The following is a 19,434-nucleotide window of genomic DNA, read 5'->3' as shown; positions in this document are numbered from 1 at the left end:
CGACGTGTATGTGTATACTTTTAGAACTACAAATGAGCAGCTAATGTTGAGTGCGCTTGTGCCTTTTCAAAGTATCAGATCGACGAAAACGCTTCTCGCACATATCGCATTCGTACGGTTTCTCGTTCGTGTGAATACGCATGTGCCTTTGTAAAACGTGAGAATAACGAAAACGCTTCTCGCACACATCACATTCGTACGGTTTCTCGTTCGTGTGAATACGCATGTGGGTTTGCAAATGACCAGATTGACTAAAACACTTCTCGCACACATCACATTCGTACGGTTTCTCGTTCGTGTGAATACGCATGTGCTTTTGCAAACTACCAGAATGACTAAAACGCTTCTCGCACACAGCACATTCGTACGGTTTCTCGTTCGCGTGAATACGCATGTGCTTTGTCAAATTACCAGAATCACTAAAACGCTTCTCGCACACATCACATTCGTACGGTTTCTCGTTCGTGTGAGTACGCATGTGTCTGGTCACGTCGGATGGATATCGAAACACCTTCTCGCAAACATCGCACTCGTGCCCTCTCTTTCTCTTCGTTCCTTTCCTAACAGTTATCTCTTCTTCTTCTTCTTCTTCTCCCTCTTCTTCGTCTTCTTTTTGTATCTGATGATTTGCCTCGAAATCATCCTCATCGGGAATCCTCAAACACAACACCGGTTCTTCTCCCTCTTCTTCTCCCTCTTCTTCTCTCCTACCCTTCACCACCCTCAAAACCGTCCCGGCGTTCACCGCGCGCTGCGGGTGTGGATTCTTTCGTCTCATGTTGTTGTTGTTATTATTAGTTGTATTAAAACGTAATAATAGATCAAAGCGAGAGGAGGGAAAAAAAATGAGACGTTTTGAAGGAAATCAAAATGATGCATGCGTGTCTTTCTTTCTCTATTTTTAGTACTCTTTTACATGTAAAAATTGTTGGCATCACAATCTCTTTTTATGATGATTTATTAGACATTTCTTTCAATACGAACGAGCAAATGGCACGCTGAACGTTCAAAGAAGCTAAAGTGATCGAACTTTGCGCGAAGAAATCATTATTTGCGTTACGTTTGAAAGAGAGATCGTCGTCGTTTTGATCGTCGTCGTCTCGCGCTGCTCGGACGGCGAGGAATTCGCCGGATTCCGGATCGTATGATTTTCGCGACAACGACGGCGGTTGGACGATTGGCGCGTTTAATATCTTTTGCGTGTACGCTTGTAAAAGCGCAGCCACTTTTGGTTGGTCGCTTTGGTTTCCTATGTATCCGGAAACCTCGAACAAGAGTTTGGCGTAAAGCGCGTTGACGTCTAAAACCGGTTCGTCGTCTTCGCTTGGTTGGTACGTCGAAGAAGAGGAAAGAGAATCGTCGTCATCGGCAAAAGGCGCCCCCGCCATGTTTTGACGTTGTTTCGCCGCGGCTGTTTTAAACGCGGCATCGAAATCATACTCGTCGTTGTCTTCGTCCACGGACAAGCTGATGGAAACGTCCGCGAAGAGTTCCTTTTCGCCGATCGATACCCATCGCGCGATGGAGGTTTTGAAACCTTCCAAATATTTAATCTGTCTCCCTTCGTCGAACTCAAAGTTATAATCGTACGCGTTGCCTTTCTTCCTAGACTCGATATCGTCTTGACCGTTGCTCGAAGATAAATCAATCTCTTCCCATCGAGGCGGATTCGCAAACGCAAAGGTTTTCTTCTTCTCCGTCTGTTGTTTGTTTTCCTGTTCTAATCGGTACTCGGCGGTTAAATACGCCGCAGAAACGAACCCGGCAAAGAGTTTTGGCGCGTCCGCACCTTTACCAAACATGCCTCTCGTCGTCGCTTCGCAATCAAACTCAGCCGCAGTAACGGATTGCACGAGCTCCTCTGCGGAAATGTTCGCCTCGTACGCCTCTACGCACGCTAACGAAAACGCCTTCAAGCCTTTCGGGTGCGCAGTCAAGACTGAAAAAAACGCAGTTAAAGCTCTCGCGGCGAGAGTTCGTTTCAACAACAACTCAGGATCGTTTGTAGGTCTGAAGCTCCATTCTAAAGCCAATTGCGGTTCTATTGTTCGACTCGTCGTCGTCGTCGTCGTTGCGGTCGGGACAGCTTCTCCTTCGTCCTCGGAAACCTCCGGCAAATCCTTCTTCCTCCCTTCCGGTCCTTCCACCATCTCTTTCGCGAGTAAACTCAATCTCGCGTTCGTTCGCATCAACAGAATTCCGGGCGTTATCTGTCTCACGTCGTTCACTTTCGCGTTCGGATTCCTCCCGCTCGAATTATCCCATTTCGAATACTTTCTCGGATCTTCGTTCGGTTCGCTCGCGTTCAGCACTCGTCTTTGTTCAAACTCCATGCGTTTCAACGTGATTCCGTTTTCGTCTCGGTTCGTGTGTGTCATTTTAATGTACCCCAAAATCCCTTTAAGTTCCTTATCTTTCTCCGGATCGACTAAAAACGCGTCCGTTTTCTTCGAAGCTCGTCCCATGTAATGCAGCGTGCAATACACCATGCTCAGATGACTCAAAAACGCCTCTTGTTCGCTCGTCCCTAACGATCCGTTATTACTACTTTTACTACTTTTACTGCTGATATTGCTGTTCAAACCTAACACGTACGTTTCCGTTTTCAACTTCCCCAGCGAAATCGCCTCGTCGTACGCCTCCGTCGCCGCCATCACAAACTCTTGGTGCGCGAACCTCGAGCCTCGTCTCAGGGCTAAAAACGGCACCAGAAGCTCATCGAGCGTTGCGGTTAGATTTTTTGAGATCTCCTCGTCGTCGTCGTCGAAAGAGGATGATAACGGAGAAGAGGAGGAAGAAGAGGAGGAACACGCAGTTTTATTCGCACCTCTGTTGTCCTTCCTTTTCCTCTGTCTCCTCCTCTGTCTCCCGTTCAACATCACGTTCATCGTGTTTTGCGTCGTCCTCATCTTCTGTGTCGTTAAAGTTTTTGTTCTTCTCGTTGTCGTTGTTGTTGTCGCAGACGACGACGCAACAAAAGTCGCGACGCTTCTCGTCGTCGAAATCGTTGAAATCGTCGTCATCATCGTCGTCTCGTTTGAATAACAACAAACGTTAAAAATGTTGTCTCTGTCTCGTTTAATACTCCTCCTGTGATACTAAGGATCTGAAGTTAACTTTCTCGTTTTTAATCTGAAGAGAAGAAGAAGAGAGTTTTTTGGTGTCGACGTAAGTGTTTTTTCGTTCTCGTTTCCAACTTTACATTTTTAGTCTTACGAGTGTAGTAGTATCCATCACACACCTTAACACGCGCACGACAACAGTAAACGCACTCATTATACAGAAGAAAGCAAATCATCATCCTCAGAACAACAATTTCAACAACAACATCTTTTTATGAACGTTTATTCAAACGAGATGATGATGATGACGCGGTAATACTATGTTTCGCTCGTCCTCGCTTCTGTCGTTCTCCGCCATCGTCGGGAAAAGAGAGAAGAAGTTAAAGAAGAAGACGAAGAACAAAATGGACGACGACGACGAGAAGAAGAAGAAGAAGAAGAAACAAATAACGACGCTGGATTGGACGACGGTGATTGCCATCCAATCGTGCTCGTTGATTTCCATCATGTCCTCCACGTTCATCTTCTCGACTGGGATATTCATGGTGAAGAATTTCGACAGAAACAACGTTAAAGAAGACGAGGCGAAAGCGGCGTTGAGATGCGGGTTATTGATTGCCTCGAAACCGTTTTTTAGCGCGATGAGCAGTTATATGTGGGGGCGTTCGGGGGATAGGATTGGGTTCAAGTTTAATATTTTGGTGTCGGTGATATTCGTAGCCGCGATTAACTTGGCGTTTGGTTTCGCCGAGACGTACACGCAAGCGGTTTGGGTGAGGAGTTTGAGCGGATTTTTCGACGGGATTGTCGTTTTAGTGAAACCGTCGTTATCGTTGATTTCGGATAAGACGAATGCGAACAGGGCGTTCGGTACGACGGGTCTGGCGTACGGGTTAGGAACATCGATCGCGCCGGCGATTGCGAGTTTTTTAGCGTTTCCGTGCACTTCTTGGAAGATGTACGATACAAAAAACGAGGGCGGGAAAGAGTGTCCGGCGCTGTTCGAGAAGTACCCGTTCGTGTTATCGTCGTCTTGGATTACCATCGTCGCCGTTCCCGCGTTCGTATTTGCGCTCGTTTGTATGAAGATTGTGCCACCAACTAGAGCAGCAGCAGCAGTAGAGAATAGCAGTAGAGAAGATATAGAGAAAGCGAACGGCTTTTCGATATCGTTCGAGATGGTCGAGACGGGGAAATTGAATCAAAGCATACCAGAGGTAGAAGAAGAAGAAGAAGAAGAAAAAGAAGAAGAAGAATCGGAATCAGAGTCTGGCGGGGAAAATGACAAGTTAGTTTCGATACCTCTCATCGACGATGATTCCGATGATTTTGATGATTCCGCCGAACACGCGGTGGAAACAGTTAAGTTAATTCAAGAGAAAGACTCGTCGTCGTCGTTTTCGGAGATACCCATGACGACTTCTACGACGACGACGACGGATGCATCGTCGTTTCCTTCTACGAAGACTGGACGAGACCGAACGAGCATTTGGATCCTATTGAAAGACGAAGACATTTATCAAGCCATTTCGCTACAGATTATGGTCACCATGAATGTTTTAACCGGGACTGAAATCACTCCGATTTGGCTCGCCACGTCTATCGAAAACGGTGGATTAGGATGGAAGACGCAAGATATTGGCGTTTTCGGGACCGTCATGGGAGTGACAATCATGTCCTTTCAATTGTTCGCGTTCGTTAAATTAACCGACAAATACGGCATCGTAAGACTCGTCACTTGGGCGCTCTTTCTCAGCGCCTTGGTGTATCCGTGTCACTCCATCGCCAACTCCATCGCTCGCGTCTCCAAACCGGGCGCGTGGGCCATGGTCGTTTCTTTGGGTATGATTCGAGGATCTTTAGGTCCAATCATGATGGGCGGCATATCCTTAATCGTCAACAATGCCGCGCCGAGAGAGTCTCTCGGCGTCGTGAACGGGTTTGCCGGCACTTTTAGCAACCTTTCCCGAGCGTTGGCCCCGTTAGTCGGCGGTTCTCTCATCGCCGTCATGGCGTCTTCGCCGAAAGATGCGTTCATGCGTAACTGGTATCCGTTCTTAGGGTTAGGTTTCTTCTTCTTAGTTTTGGGTTGGTATTCCATGAGACTGAGTCGACGGTTGGACGTTCCCCGAATGCATTAATGAGAGATTTTTTGACTAGACTTGTAATGCACCAAAAGAACACTACTTCACAAAACAGAACACATAAAAGACAAAAGATGTTTCTCATCACGAGAGCGACGTCTTCTTTGCACTCCTCGACCTCTTTTACTCCTCCTCTTAACACTCATCGCGAGAGGAAGTTAAAGAAGTTAAAGAACAGAAACGTTTTAGGAGTAGGAGTCAGAAGCAAACTAAGCGACGAAAACGAACAAGAGTGGGAAGAAATCCTCCCTCCAACAACGAAAGAAGAAGATAAAGAAGAACTACCGGTTGGTCGTAAACTGGCGATTTCGGCGTTCGCAGTCGGTACCGCGGCGTTTATGAGCGCCACTGGCGTGGGAAGTTCCTCGAATTCAATCAACGCCGTCGCGGCAAACTTGGCGCAGTTAGAACGAGAATCGGTCGATATCGACGTCGCTTTGCAGAACGAGAAACCGACGGTGTTGGAGTTTTACGCGGATTGGTGCGAAGTGTGCAAATCGAGCGCTCCGTACGTGTTTGAGGTGGAGAAAGGGAACAAAAAAGACGTGAATTTTGTGATGATGAACATCGATAACGCGAAGTGGACGCAAGAGATGGACGACTACGACGTGGACGGGATCCCGCACTTGGAGTTTTTAGACGGCGAGAACAAGAGTAAAGGGGCGTTGATTGGGAAGTTCCCGAAAGAAGTTTTGGAGGCGAACATTGGCGCGTTGAAAACGGGGGAGGAGAAGTTGCCGTACGCGAAAGTGAGGTTTCAACCGTCGCCGGTTGAGGCGAAATCGATCATGGAGGCACCGAGCGTGGCGGTGTCGGCAACCGGAGGCGCCGTGGCTACCTCCGATCCGAGAGCGCACGGTTGAAAAAAAAGACGAGTTGAACTTTTACATCATCATCATGTACACTATAATAATATTACACACAAATACTGAACGACCCCGAAAGGGCTTATTGACATTGTTGTTTTACACGAGCGCCAACGAGCGCTCTTCCTTTTTGTTGTTCGAGGAATCATTTTCGTCATTTTCGTCGTCGTCTGAATCGCTCCCGTTGTCGTACGTTCCAACCCTTTCGTGAACGAAAATCGATCCTTTATTGCCGACAGAAACGCGAACTTTGTCGTCCAAATATAACTGCTCGACGTACCCTATCCCTTTGCCCGGAGACGGTTCGAGCGTAATCGTTTTCACTTTCTTTCCAAACAAGTTAATATCCACCGTATCAATCGTCACGTTCGTTCGCACGTCCGACGCCGCGCTGGACCGCGCTATCGCTTTCACGCGCAAGAACTTCGCCACCTCGACGTCGTTCACCACTCGCGCGCCGTTCTCTTCCACGATTTGAAAGTTCGTATCCTTCGCCAACCCGGCGAATAACTTCTGAAACGGATTCACCTTCCCGCTCGTTTGTTTCGACCACAAAAGTTTCCACTTCCCTTCCAAAAGTCTGGATTTTGCCGGTCGTTCAATTTCGCCGTCGTATAACGTTTTCAGCTCCTCCAACGCGGATTCCACGCCGACGTCGTTTTTCGTTTCAATCATGTATAAGAGATTCTCTCGCGCGCCGAGTTTGATTTCATCTTTCCCGCCTTTGAATATCTTTAATTTATTAGTATTACTATTATTCGTAGCAGAAGTGATAGCTTTTGTTTTGCAACGTAAACGACCTCTCTCGTTTTTGTCGTTTCTTGTCCTTCTGCTGCTTTTTATGTAAAAGCTCCGCGGTTGGAGTGGTGTCGTCGTCGTCGTCGTCCTCGGAGAAGCGCGCATCATCATTTCAAAATGTTATCTTTCTTTTTTATCTTTTCAAACTCCTTCAAACTGATTTTACTATAAGAGAGCGCAGGGATACGAAATATGCGAAACCGCTCAAAGTGTTGTTGATATTAGTTTAGTAGGGAGAAGACGCAAACAACGCGTCGTTTGCAGAGATGAGAGAGATGAGAGAGAGAGAGAGATTGCGTCGCGCGTCCTTGTGTGTTTTGCACGTTTATACTAATGAGGAGAGCTTTTGAAATGGATTTGCCCACGTTACGTCATCCTTTTAAGTCACTTTTCAAAACGAGACCAAAAAGAGTCTCACTTTTCACCGCAAAAGAAGAAAAAAAAGAAGAAAAATTTGGACTCTTTCGTCGTTTCCCGATCTCTCTTCATTTTTTATAGAAGACACATTTAGTATCGCTCTTCTTCTTCTTCTTCTTCTTCAGAGAGAGAGAGAAAGAAAGAGAGAAGAGAGAGAGAGACAAAGTGCGAAAATTCGAGAGCGAGTACAGAGACGACCACTTTAAAACGACGCTTTGAAGAAAAACGTGCGGGATTTCTTCTTTAAAGCAGAAAAGCAGCGCGATCTCATTCCTCGTAACGACATCATCATCATCTTCTCCCCTTAAAAAGCTGCACTTATTACGTAGTAGATATATTTAGTCTCTTCAACGATAATGTCTGGAATCGGCACGGGGTACGATTTGTCCACGACGACGTACTCCCCGGACGGGAAAGTTTTCCAAGTGGAATACGCGTGTAAAGCGGTTGAAAACGGAGGTTTAGCCATCGGGTGCAAATGTAAAGACGGCGTCGTCGTCGCGGTGGAAAAATTGGTACAATCGAAAATGTTAGTGCCAGGAACGAATAAGCGCATACACGCGGTGAGTAAACACGCCGGGATGGCGGGAACTGGATTAGTACCGGACGTTAGAACAGTCGTGGATCGAGCGAGAGAAGAAGCGGCGAACTATTTGTCCTTTTACGGCGACGCGATTCCGGCGAACGTTCTCGCCGATCGAATGGCGCACTATTATCACTTATTCACTTTGTACTGGTCGGTGAGACCGTTTGGAGCGTCGGTTATTTTAGCCACCAAAGACTCGAACGGGTATCACATGTACGTGTTAGAGCCGAGCGGAGAGTGTCACAAGATGAACGGGTGCGCGATTGGGAAGAACAAAGCGGCGGCGAAGACGGAGATTGAAAAGTTAAAGTTCGGGGAAGTTTTAGCCAAAGATTGCGTGAAAGAGTTGGCGAGAGTTATATATAAAATTCACGACGAGAAAGATAAGGATTTTGAGTGCGAGCTGGGATGGATTTGCGAGGACAGTAAGGGGGAGTTTAGGAGAGTACCGAAGGAGGTCGCGGACGAGGCCATCGCTTTGGCGAAAGCGGCGTTGGAGGAAGACGACGATATGGACGACGCTTAAGAAGTAGGCAATAAAATAACCCTTTTATATATACCCACATAGCATTTATCATCATCAGTTGTTAATATTAACGAGAGAAAGAGAGAGCGTAGTAGCATAAATACTCACACATCATCGCGTGTACGTACCACGGGTAGTTTTTAAGGAGAAAGGTTGTTTTTCCTAGGCAAGGAGGAGCAAAAAAAGGAGAAAAAAATATTACATTTTGCTTCATTTCACGGGCGTTACATCAACACTCGAACACACTCAAACACATCGAACTTTTGAACTTTTGAACGAACGAACACTATGGCGTCGTATTACATCCACGCGGGACGAACGATCGAAGAGGCGCCGATGCGCGAAGGCTCTCTGTATCTGTACGATAAGTAAGTGTTGTTTGATTTTTTTTTTCTTCGATCGAGAAAAGCGAGCGTTTTTTATCCTATTTCTCACGTTGTTGTTCTCACAGAGAAGGTTGGTACGATTTCTTCGCCAACTCGACGTCGGTGACGAGCGACGGATACTGCGACGACTCCACCATCGGTATGAAACACGTCGCGGTGAGAGACGCAGGAAGAGAGTCGACGTTTAAGCCAAACAAAAACAACATGTTTCCTCGACCGAAAAATTGGAAACCGACGAAGAGTAACACGCACAAAGAACATTTCAAGGAGTGAATGAGTGCGTACGAGGGCAAACGGAGGATCTCGCGTGATCTCGCGTGTATCTCTGTTATGTATCATCCATCACAAAAAAGTATAAGTGCTACTGCGTACAAAAATCTATCTACTTTTTAAGCGCGCCCGGTGTAATTCAAAACCAAAGGAAAAGCGCCTTTCTCTATTTCATCCTTGAATAGTTCGTACACGGTTGTATTCTTGTGCGGCTTTTTGCTTTCGCATTTGTCGCAGTACCACGGATCGTCGCCTTCTGGAATATCGTCGAGTTTCGGCGTCAAGCAGAAGCAGTGCAAACCGGCATCGCATCCATCGCAAAGTAAAATTTTCTCCGGCGAATGTCCCGCGCCGCATTCCGCGCACATGACTTCGTCCGCTTCTTCGCCAAACTTAAAGTTTGCGACTCTCAGCTGTTCGTTCTGTCTCTTCTCTTCGGAACCATCTTTGTCTTTCCAGACGATAGCGCTGACGAAAAAGTTTTGCACGACGAACGAGGATAACAGGTTTTCAATCGTCAAATCTTTCGGGACGAGCATGTGATCAAACTTTGCAATCGCGAGTGGATCTCCCAACACGCGTCGTAAGGAGATGTGCATGAAATCTTCCTTAGCAATAGCGCTTTTGTGCATCATCCCATTCTCGTGGGAAATTGTCATTTTCTTCGGTACAAATCCACGCAGATTGATAGGTGCAGCGGTGGTTGCGGCGTTGGCGGTGGCGGCATGGTGTCCCTGCGCCGCGCGATTGTTGATATTTGCGAGACTTACATCGTTCTCCTCGTCGCTTCCTCGATCTTTGCCTTCGCCACTCTCCTTGCCAGAGACTGTTTTGCTATTGCTCGTCCCGTTCGCGAGCTCTAAATCAAACTTCTTCGCTTTCACCAAGTCTGTAAACGACAACTGCTCCTTGACTTTCTTATAGTCCACTCTTCCGCTCATTTTATGTTCTCTTGTAAATGCCTCGAAATTTCGTCGCTCCTCTTCGCGCTTCAACTGTACCTGTCGTTCTTCTTCTTCTCGTTTTCGTTTTTCTAGCTGTTCGCTTGTATTTTCATTGTCATTCGCATGATCGCTCGTCTTAATCGCCACATCCATTCGCGCTGGCAACGGCTTCAACTTGTTATCGTCTTCCCAGTTAAAAATTTTCATCCCGGACGCCATCATTGCCATCCTCTTTGCGTCTGCTTCGCGTTTTATCTTATCTTTCGCTTCTCTCACCCGTCGATCGTACTCCGCTTGACTCTTGTACCGATCGCCTTGAATCAAATCGTCGTAGTCATCGATTATGCCGACACTTTTCTCTAACTGATGGTCCGTCGCAACTCCTCCTCCCGCCAACGCTCTCTGTTGTTGTTGCATCATAATATGTCTTTGCAACTGATCTTGCTGCTGCATTCGCATGTCGCGTTCCACAGCCGCCATTCTCTCCCTTTGTTCTATCTCCTTCTGCGCCCGAAGTCTCTCCCTCTCCAATCTCTGCTCTTTTCTCTCCTGTTGCTCCTTCTTGATCTGCTCCGCGATGGCGTCGTATCGGTTCCTCTCCTCTCTCTGTTTCTCCAAGTTATCCTCCAAAATCGTCGTCGCCTCTTTCCTTGAAAACCTTTCCTCTTTCTCGTCGTACGATTCAGCGCCTCCTTTCGCTGCATAAATCGCGCTCACAATCGCGTCAAATTTCGGATCCTTGACGAAATCTCGTCTCGACGCCACTTTCGCTCGACACTCTGGGCAGCACATTTGATTTTTCCGAATCGATTCTTGCACGCAGTCGTTGCAGAATCGGTGTAAACACACTCTCACCGTGACGCAATTTTTCACGGTGCCCCAACAGATGGAGCATCGCGTGTCCGCGCGGACGTCTCGGTACAAGATCTTTTTATCATCGTTATTATTATTATTACTCAAAGTCGTCGTCGTCGTCGTTACTAAAGCGTTGTTATTGTTCGTTTTTTCTTCTTCTTCTTCTAATTTTTTTTCTTCTTTCTTTGAATCTTCATCATCACCCAAAAATTGCAATTGCGTCGACTTTTGCAACTCTGTCGCATTCGGTGCTTCTTCTTCCTTCTCCTCCTTGTTATCGTCGTCGACTTTGAGAAGAGAAATACCTTCTTCTTCCTCCATCATCTTTGAAATGAGAACTTCTTCTTTTCTTTGTTAAAATAATACAAATATATATACGAAGAAGAGATTGTGGTGAAATTCAAGCTTAAAAAAAAATTCCGAAGAAGTAAAAATTTTGTGTTTTGATTTTGAATGAAAAATTTTTCTCTCCTTTTTCTCTCCTCCTCCTCTCTTGTCTTTATTTGTATCAAAGTCTTGTTACTCTCGCACAACAAACAACATATTCAGAACCAACGACGAATAATCTCATCATGCCACCGAAATCATCGAAGACCGAAAGGGAAGAAGAGACGGACATGTCGGCGACTACGAATCGTTTGCTCGAGCTGGAAGAACTGACCGCAGCGCAGAAGGTCAAGTTAAGAGCCGCGGTGAAGAAAGGGAAATCCATCGAAGAAGAAAGGAACGCTTTGAAAGAAAAATTGGAGGAAGAAGTACGAGTGAGCGAGGAGACGAGGAAAACGAGCGATATTTTAATCGAGCAGTTGAGAGAACAAGTGAAGAAGATGGACGGGAAAGTGAAAGTTTTAGAAGCCATGAAAGAAGCGACGACGAGTTCGTCCGACAACAACGATAAAGCGAAGAAGGAAGAGAAGGTTTTGAAGGAAAAGAACGAACAGTTGGAGGCGAAGGCGAAAGAGCAAGAGGTGTCGATCGCGCGACTGGAGAGCGAACAGAAGGCGCAATCGAAAGAAACAGATGCGTTGCAAAGAGAGAAAACGAGAATGTCGCGAGAGATTGACGATTTAAAAGCAAAGTTGAAAGAACAGAAAGATGCGGTGAAAGTATCGAAACGAAGAGAAGCGGACGCGCTGGTCGGCGGAGCCGCGTTGGAAACGGCGGAAAAGAAGGCGATGGAGAACGAACAGTTGAGAGAAAAGTTCGAGAAAGAAAGAGACGAGAGTTTGGAAAAGTACGAACAAATGAAAGAGGAGAGAGACAGGGCGATAGAAACGGCAAAAACGATCGAGGCGCGAACCGCGTCGTTGACGAAACAAATGGAGGAAGCGAAGGCAAAGTTCGAGGAGGACTCGGCGCGAGCGAAAGATTTGAAAGAGAAATCAGAGCTGATTCTAAGAGAAGCAGAACACAGGATTCAAACTGCCGAAGCTTCTGCAGTCGCATCCGAACAAGAAGCCGAGCGCATGATGGAAGAGGCAGAAAATAGAAATAGAAAGTTTCAACACTTACAAGTTGCGTTTCAAGAGCGGGAAGCGGCGTTGCATAAAAAGATTGAAACGTTGGAAATGGCAAGAGACGATCGAGTGGAAGGTGTGAAGAGCAGACTTGAAACTGAAATGGAAAAAAAAGAAGAATTTGCGCGGATGTACGAAGAAGCAAAGACGGAAGTGAAGGGCTTACGTGCCTCGATGGGTGCGATGGAGTCCAACGCGCACGCCGCGGTTGCGGCGAGAGAACACGCGACGACGTGGAAGGAGAAAGCAACGTCGGCAATCGCAGAGGCGGAGAATTTGCGCGAAAAAATTGCAGCATTAGAAGAAGCAAATATACAAAAGCAGCAAATGACGTCGTCCAGTTCCTCATCTACGGCAAACGCCGTCGTCATGGAAAAAGAGATTGCGACTCTCAGGGAAAGTTTAGAAGTTGCGCTGAAACAGAAAGAGGACGCCGAACTCCGCGCGCAATCTGCGTTGAACACTGCTTCGAGTATGAATACAAATGGTGTCAGCGATGCCTTCGGTGGTGATTTGGAAAACAATAGCAGCTCGTCCGCGCACCAGGCGCGTAAATTAGCCGAAAGCGAACACACTGTTTTGAAACAACAAACAGAAATCCAAGCGTTGACGAGACGCGTGAAAGATTTGTCCTGGCAAGTTTCCATGTACTCCGATCAAGACAAAGTCGAGGGGAGTGGCAATTTGACGGCGACTCCAGGGAAGAAAGCCGGGTTAGCGGCGATGTTTGGTGGAGGTGGCGGTGGTGGCGGATTGGCGAATTTGAAAGGCAAAAGGAGACAGTTTGTCGTCGTGTATTTAGGTGTTCTTCATCTCCTCGTGTACGTTGCATTTTTACACGGTGCATTTAGCGCGCATAAAGCAGTCACCGGATGTAGAAGATTTTAGAAGATGATCGCTATATTATCAAAGACCATTGTAGGTAGCCATTAGCAGCAGAGCGTTTTGATTTTACATGTTATTACACTATCTTGATTACTACGTGTGAAATTTGATGGATTGTAGAGAATGAAAGAATTCCCTCAGCGCTTCCAAAGTGTTCGTTTTAACGTTTACGCATCCCTTCACGTCTAGAACCTTCAAAGTTTTTGTCTCTTTTTGTCCTATTTGCAAACTCTGGATGAGCTTTTCCGTGATATTCCTGTTCCCGTGTACGGACAAGAGCTCCAAATGACGACAGTTCTCCGCGACGTGACAAATACCTTCCGACCTCAGACTCCCGCACCAAGAGAAATTCGCGTACCTCAGCGTCTTCGGTAATTTGAATAAAGTCACATCAGTCAGCTTGTTGAAACCGCACGCATCAAAAAACTTCAAATTCGTGAGACCGTCTATCTTTTCGAATGATTTGTTCGTCAGTTGACTGTTGGCGTATAACGAAAGAAACTCGAGTTCTCGACATCCCTCTACGACGAGCGCCACGCTCGCGTCCGTCATCTTAGGCACTCTCGTGAGATCTAAATATCTTAATTTTCTACACTTACTAATCTCTCGAACGCCTTCATCGTCCAGTTGCACGCATCCGCTCAAATTCAACACCTTTAAGTTCTCGTGACAAAAGCGACAAACCGAGAGCACGCCTTTGCTCGTTATTTTCGTATTCCAGAAGAGTTCAAGGCACTCCAACTTGTTCTCTAAATACTCGCTCACACTCATCAACCCGAGATTCCCAAACTGCCGAACGCGTTCGTCTCCAGACCCGGCCGCGTTTAAGTTCACTCGCGTACAACTTGTCGCATATTTTCTCGCGATTTTCGAGACGGTTTCGTCGTCCACGCCTTTCGCCAACTCCAACTGCACCGCCTGTATTATAACTGTATTCTTAGAATCATCGTCATCATCATCATCATCATCATCGAGGAATGCATCAATCTTCGCCTTTGCGTTTGGACAGTCTCTCAAATATAAAACGGTTCGATCGTATTCGTCGTATTCTCTCAGTCTCACTATTTCCTCGCTTAAACCGTGCGTCTCTTTCGAGCCTTCGTCGTAACAACCCATGATTGAAAACGAATAAAATGAATTATGATGATGATGATGAAATGTGTGTTTTGTGTCTCCCCAAAACAAACAAACAAACAAAAAAAACATGCAGACGAATGCGTAAAAAAAAGTCTCTGTCTGATGAAAAAATTGTGTTCTCCGAGAAAAAAGAGAGGTGAAACGCGTAAATAACTAACGAAAAGACAGCAAGCACAAAAATAAATATCTCTCTAAAGTAAATAAGATGAGTTGTTTTCTAAACATGGTGACGTCTTCGGACGTCATCGTGCCCAGAAGAGAAGAACAGCAACATCAGCATCATCATCATCAGTATTATAACGGTGGCGAGTACGGAGGGGGGATGATGACGACGAGTGTAGCGCCTCGAATACGGGTTGAAATCGCGAACGGGATTCGGAAAGGCGAGAAGTTCATCACCGAACTGAGCGGATGCGAACGGGTTCGAGATTTCGTGTCCATGAAGTTATGCAAGAACGAATATTTGCGAGGAAAAGAGGTGAAAGTGTACTTGGACGAGTACGAGTTGTTAGGGGACACGAGCGTGGACGTGTTAGGGCACGAAGATAAAATATTCGTGGTCGTTTGCGACGACGAGGGTGACGAGATGGAAGAGGAGGAAGAAGTCGACGACGGTTTTGCTCGAGTACGAGCCGAGTTGGAGAAGCGCGAAGAGGAGAAGAAGAAGGAGGAGAAGAAGAAGAAGAAGAAGAAGACAACATTAAATATGAAAAAGGAGACGAATAATCGAGGGACGCGCATTGTAAATCAACAACACGAACGAAAGCAGAAGAAACATAATCTCGAACACTCGCTGCGGATGGCGCCGACGATGGTAACGATGAAAAAGGTGCAGAAGAAGATGGCGACGGTTCCATCGAAAAAGGACGAGCGTCCGAGACTTGCCGCGCAGATGGTCTACGCGTCGAGTTCCGAGGAGGACGATGACGACGGTGACTCGCACGGATTAGAAGAGTTATCGTCCGACGAAGACGGGGGAGATCCGGAGTTTTTTGTACGAAACGTGGGTGTGCAGAAAAGCTCACGTTCGTCAAGGAAGAATGGCACGCCAAATTCAAAAGAGAAGAGAGCTGAATTACCGAAGAAAAAGAATTGGCAGTCGCGCTTATTACGAAATGCAGAGAAACCAGATTGGATGTGCAGAGGAGCCGGGTTCAAGTGGTCTTGCACAGAGAAGAAAGCGCCGGGGAAATCGGTTTGCGAAAAGCATTCGAGGATGCCGAAGTGGTCCAAAGCTCCTGTCGCCCCACCACCACCGCCCGCAAAAAAAGCTGGGAAAACGCTCGAAAAGCTGGAAAACGCTCGAAAAGCTGCCGCTTCGAGTGCGCTTACTTGCGAGAAATGCGGCAAGGTTTGTAAAGGTCAAGGTCCTCTGACGATGCACGTGCGATCGTGTAAAGGCAGCGACTCGAGTATCGCCGCGTCGCCAGCCGCCGATGAAACGAAGAAAGGTGGGCAACCTCCCTTGTTGAGAGGAAAGCGCGTTCCCATCAAATTGCTTCGAAAATGCGCGAGAAATGGCGGCGTGAAATCAATATTAGCAGAGCTTGTGGTGAACTACCGCATTGGTGCGCGCTCAAATGTGCCTGTAACTGCGATGGTACCAGCACAAACCCCGGTCGCGACGGCGATTGCGCCTATCCTAGCATCAGTCGCAGATGCCGACAAAAAGCTAAGTGATTTGATGGCCATCGCGAAGAAGAAAGCTGAAGATACGAAAAAGCGTCTGGAACACGAGCTACGAGTTGAGGGAGAAAAACTCGAAAAGGCGAAAAAAGAGGAACTGGAAGAACGGAAACGCCTGGAAGCGTTAAAGAGTAAAGCCGAAATCGAGCGATTAGAAGCTGCGAGAAAGATGGAGGAGGAAAAAGAAAAGCGAAAAGCAGAGGAAGAGCGAAGAGTCGCCGCAGAGGCGGAAGCGAAAAGAGTCGAACGCGTACGAGTCGAAGAAGCCTTGAAGATGAAAGCCGAGCAAGAAAAGAAGGCAGCGGCTGAGTGCGAGAAAGTAGAAGCAGCTAGACAAAAACAAATTGAAGAGGCGCGATTAGAAGCTGCGAGAAAGATGGAGGAAGAGGTTCGATTGCAAGCTGCTAAGAAGAAAATGGCAGAGGAGGAAGAAAAAAGGCGCCAAGAAGAGCACGAGAAACTTGAAAAAGAGAAGAAAGTGAATGATGAAGCTCGCCGCGGTAGGAGCAAGGACGCCACCGTCGAAAGACAAGAAAAGGAGGTTGAAGAAGTTACGCCTTTGATGAAATCGAGCATCGTGCTGAAACCGGGCGAAGTTGCTTGCGGTGCACCCACGAACAAGCAAGTTATGTGCCCGTATCCTGCAAAAACCTGTCCATGGCACATCCACGGAGACGGCGATGACAAGGATGACCAAGTTCATCACAATCGTCGTCATCTTCTCACTTCGGGCGATATCGGTCCTTCGCTGAAGGGAAAGTGGATATCAGTCTTATGGCCAGATACCGGAGAATGGTTCGACGGTGAAATTTTGAATATGAACAACTCCACCGCGAAACTGTGGTACCCAGCGGACGACCTCGACGATGCCACGCTCGGTGAAAGGGAAGATATCAATTTAGAGGAGGCTATTGAAGGCAACGAAATATCTTGGCCGCTGGTAGCAAGAAAGCCTTTGACTTTGCAAGCCAAGTTGGTCGACGAAACGTCTTCCCTTGATATATTGAGAGACTACATTACTTCTTGTGGCGGAAAATTAGAAGGCAACTGGTCCGTGCAAGTTAAAGTGCGTCAGAGCGGCCAGTCTGCGTTAACTGGACACGTCGATCACTACTTCTTTTCGCCAGAGGGGAAAAAATATCGCTCGAAAGTTGAAGTCGCGCGCGCTCTGAACGTCCCAAAGCTTCCGAAATCAGCGAAGAAGAGAAAGGTAGTGTACAATAAAGACGACGACATCGGCACTCCGCCGCCAAAGAATCGCAAAGAAACGCATTCACAACGACTGTCGGATAAAACAGCAGCAGCAGCAGCAGTAGCAGCAGCCACAACAGCAGCAACTCCGTACGGGTACGGGTCCCCGGAGGCCTCTCCCGACTATTTTCTTCAACGAAGCTTTGATGGTGAAAACGAGACGAACCTCAGCGACTCGTTTTTGACGAATACTACTAATATTAATACCATCATCACCGACGCGATCACCAACGTCGACGAGAAAATAAACCAACAACAGGGAGGAGAATATAATAACAGAAACACTACCGACAGAGACGACAACGCGTCGTCTCCGTTGCCGCCGCTGTTTAAGAATAAAAGCGGCGAGAGGATGGAGTTAACCGTGCACCAAAACGACGGATGGATGTAGGTGTACGCGCGCACGCACGCGCACGCTAGCGAGAGAGAGAGAGAGAGAGAGAGAGAGAGAAACGAGAGAGTCATAAGAAAACTTTGTACAAATAATAATAACTTGTGGTAGTACTACTGCGGTATATGCGCTCGAAGAATTTATTATTGAAACATAAAAGTGTCTTTGCATTCCGCCATAAAATATCTTAAATCTCCCCTCGGGGAAAACGAATCGACTCACCATGAACACATTTTTACCGGCGAACATGTTGACGAACAAAGATAAAGTCATCTCTCTTCGAGACGATACCGTTAAAGTCTCCGACGAAAACGCTGATAGAACGACGATGGTAAGACCTCCTTCTTCCTCGTATTCCGCGCGAGTTAAAGTGCATATTAAGCCACTGGGTATCAAGTTCGTTGAGAAGATCGATTCGTCTGCGTGTCCAACCATACGCGACTTTGTCGAGCGACAGCTGTGGAAAGTCCAGGAAATACGAGGGAAGGAAATAAAGATATACGTGGAAGAAGAGGGAAACGAAGAGGAAGGGTACGAGTTGTTCGGCGACACGGAAACCTGCGTTTTAAAACCGGACGAATTGTTGACGGTGAAACTCGTCTCGGACGACACCAAAAAGCAGAAGAAGGCGAAAACAGTCGAGAGAACGCGAAAAACGAAGAAAGTAACGTCGACGACGCGGATGGTAGATTTCTATGAGGAAGGGAAGAAAAAGCGTAAAAAGGGCGAGGAAGAAAACGCTGAGAAGGATTCGTCGAGCGAGGACGAGGACGGAGAGAATGAGTCGATTCTGAAACACCAAATCGTGCACTCCGCAATAGTCAGAGGGGGTGCAAAGGGTATACACGCAAAGGATCTCTCTGAAAGAGAGAAGGTCAAGTTGAATACTGTGCGTGCAGTCCAGCTAAAAGGCATGCAAGAAGGCATTTACAAACGGGTCTCGCCTGGCACGTATGCGATTACGTCGAAAGGAAGTGAGAAGGTGATTAAAAAGATGAAGAACTCTCCTAACTCTGTGCTCACAATCTCGACACCGACGAATGCGAAAAATTTTACCACGATAAAGTCGCCGCTCACGACTCAAAGAAAACTTCTCACGACTGACGACATATCGTCTCGATTGACGGGAAAGATGATTTCTGTAAAATTTGAAGATCCGCCCGAGTGGTTTGTTGCAACCGTACTATCATTCGATGTGATCGAGCAAAAATCTTCGCTGTTTTACCAAGACGGCGATCGAGAGCTTTTGAACATGGCAAAAGCGTGTCGTAAAGGCCAACTTTCGTGGGTAGTGCACGGCGACAACGGCACGTCTAAAACTCATTACCGTTTACCCCCTCCCTCTCCAATTACGGATTCTGAAAAAGCTCAGCGCGCACTCGAGAGGTTACGTAGCTACATCAAATCTTTAAACGGTACTTTGCCCGAAGGATGGAACGACGTTGACATCCACTACTATCGCAACGGCGTTTCAGAAAATTACTTTATTTCACCAGAGGGCAAGAAATATAAAGGACCTCGAGCAGTAGCAAAAGCTTTGAACCTGCTATGAGCGCACGCAAAAAAGGAGAAGTAATGTACCACCACTAGTAATTCTAGACTTTCGTAGAGAAACGCGCATTTTAAAAGAGAATACCACTTGCTAAATACACATACGCTACGTTTCATGGCTAAATTATGCTATTATTATCATCATCTAATTGCGAACTTCTC

General features: G+C 46.8%; 12 protein-coding genes across 12 annotated transcripts; 7 read left to right on the top strand and 5 right to left on the bottom strand.

Moving 5' to 3' along the window:
• Positions 1-40: 40 nt before the first annotated feature.
• Positions 41-778, bottom strand: Bathy11g03440 (the record flags this gene model as incomplete). The annotated part of the gene is made up of 1 exon (XM_007510080.1): positions 41-778. One exon carries the CDS (start codon positions 776-778, stop codon positions 41-43), a length of 738 nt encoding a protein of 245 aa, XP_007510142.1.
• A 169-nt stretch (positions 779-947) lies between these two features.
• Bathy11g03430 (predicted protein) lies at positions 948-2,909 on the bottom strand (the record flags this gene model as incomplete). Its single annotated transcript, XM_007510041.1, has 1 exon — positions 948-2,909. The coding sequence occupies one exon, from the start codon at positions 2,907-2,909 to the stop codon at positions 948-950; it is 1,962 nt and encodes a 653-aa protein (XP_007510103.1).
• A 557-nt stretch (positions 2,910-3,466) lies between these two features.
• Bathy11g03420 (conserved hypothetical protein) lies at positions 3,467-5,203 on the top strand (the record flags this gene model as incomplete). Its single annotated transcript, XM_007510023.1, has 1 exon — positions 3,467-5,203. One exon carries the CDS (start codon positions 3,467-3,469, stop codon positions 5,201-5,203), a length of 1,737 nt encoding a protein of 578 aa, XP_007510085.1.
• Positions 5,204-5,280: 77 nt separating this feature from the next.
• On the top strand, positions 5,281-6,069 carry Bathy11g03410 (thioredoxin-like protein TxlA; the record flags this gene model as incomplete). The annotated part of the gene is made up of 1 exon (XM_007510326.1): positions 5,281-6,069. One exon carries the CDS (start codon positions 5,281-5,283, stop codon positions 6,067-6,069), a length of 789 nt encoding a protein of 262 aa, XP_007510388.1.
• Positions 6,070-6,171: 102 nt separating this feature from the next.
• On the bottom strand, positions 6,172-6,981 carry Bathy11g03400 (predicted protein; the record flags this gene model as incomplete). The annotated part of the gene is made up of 1 exon (XM_007510189.1): positions 6,172-6,981. One exon carries the CDS (start codon positions 6,979-6,981, stop codon positions 6,172-6,174), a length of 810 nt encoding a protein of 269 aa, XP_007510251.1.
• Positions 6,982-7,643: 662 nt separating this feature from the next.
• On the top strand, positions 7,644-8,399 carry Bathy11g03390 (predicted protein; the record flags this gene model as incomplete). Its single annotated transcript, XM_007510021.1, has 1 exon — positions 7,644-8,399. One exon carries the CDS (start codon positions 7,644-7,646, stop codon positions 8,397-8,399), a length of 756 nt encoding a protein of 251 aa, XP_007510083.1.
• Positions 8,400-8,687: 288 nt separating this feature from the next.
• Positions 8,688-9,058, top strand: Bathy11g03380 (predicted protein; the record flags this gene model as incomplete). The annotated part of the gene is made up of 2 exons (XM_007510142.1): positions 8,688-8,767; positions 8,851-9,058. 2 exons carry the CDS (start codon positions 8,688-8,690, stop codon positions 9,056-9,058), a joined length of 288 nt encoding a protein of 95 aa, XP_007510204.1.
• A 116-nt stretch (positions 9,059-9,174) lies between these two features.
• Bathy11g03370 (predicted protein) lies at positions 9,175-11,175 on the bottom strand (the record flags this gene model as incomplete). Its single annotated transcript, XM_007510215.1, has 1 exon — positions 9,175-11,175. One exon carries the CDS (start codon positions 11,173-11,175, stop codon positions 9,175-9,177), a length of 2,001 nt encoding a protein of 666 aa, XP_007510277.1.
• Positions 11,176-11,471: 296 nt separating this feature from the next.
• Positions 11,472-13,259, top strand: Bathy11g03360 (hypothetical protein; the record flags this gene model as incomplete). The annotated part of the gene is made up of 1 exon (XM_007510192.1): positions 11,472-13,259. The coding sequence occupies one exon, from the start codon at positions 11,472-11,474 to the stop codon at positions 13,257-13,259; it is 1,788 nt and encodes a 595-aa protein (XP_007510254.1).
• Positions 13,260-13,349: 90 nt separating this feature from the next.
• Bathy11g03350 (unnamed protein product) lies at positions 13,350-14,372 on the bottom strand (the record flags this gene model as incomplete). Its single annotated transcript, XM_007510193.1, has 1 exon — positions 13,350-14,372. The coding sequence occupies one exon, from the start codon at positions 14,370-14,372 to the stop codon at positions 13,350-13,352; it is 1,023 nt and encodes a 340-aa protein (XP_007510255.1).
• Positions 14,373-14,598: 226 nt separating this feature from the next.
• On the top strand, positions 14,599-17,721 carry Bathy11g03340 (predicted protein; the record flags this gene model as incomplete). Its single annotated transcript, XM_007510290.1, has 1 exon — positions 14,599-17,721. One exon carries the CDS (start codon positions 14,599-14,601, stop codon positions 17,719-17,721), a length of 3,123 nt encoding a protein of 1,040 aa, XP_007510352.1.
• A 223-nt stretch (positions 17,722-17,944) lies between these two features.
• Bathy11g03330 (unknown protein) lies at positions 17,945-19,273 on the top strand (the record flags this gene model as incomplete). The annotated part of the gene is made up of 1 exon (XM_007510346.1): positions 17,945-19,273. One exon carries the CDS (start codon positions 17,945-17,947, stop codon positions 19,271-19,273), a length of 1,329 nt encoding a protein of 442 aa, XP_007510408.1.
• Positions 19,274-19,434: the final 161 nt, after the last annotated feature.

This window comes from Bathycoccus prasinos (genome assembly GCF_002220235.1).
Source record: "Bathycoccus prasinos genomic : Chromosome_11".
In the NCBI taxonomy this organism is placed as follows: Eukaryota; Viridiplantae; Chlorophyta; class Mamiellophyceae; order Mamiellales; family Bathycoccaceae; genus Bathycoccus; species Bathycoccus prasinos.
Note: the sequence above shows the minus strand (reverse complement) of the source record. Positions and strands in the feature narration are given on the sequence as shown.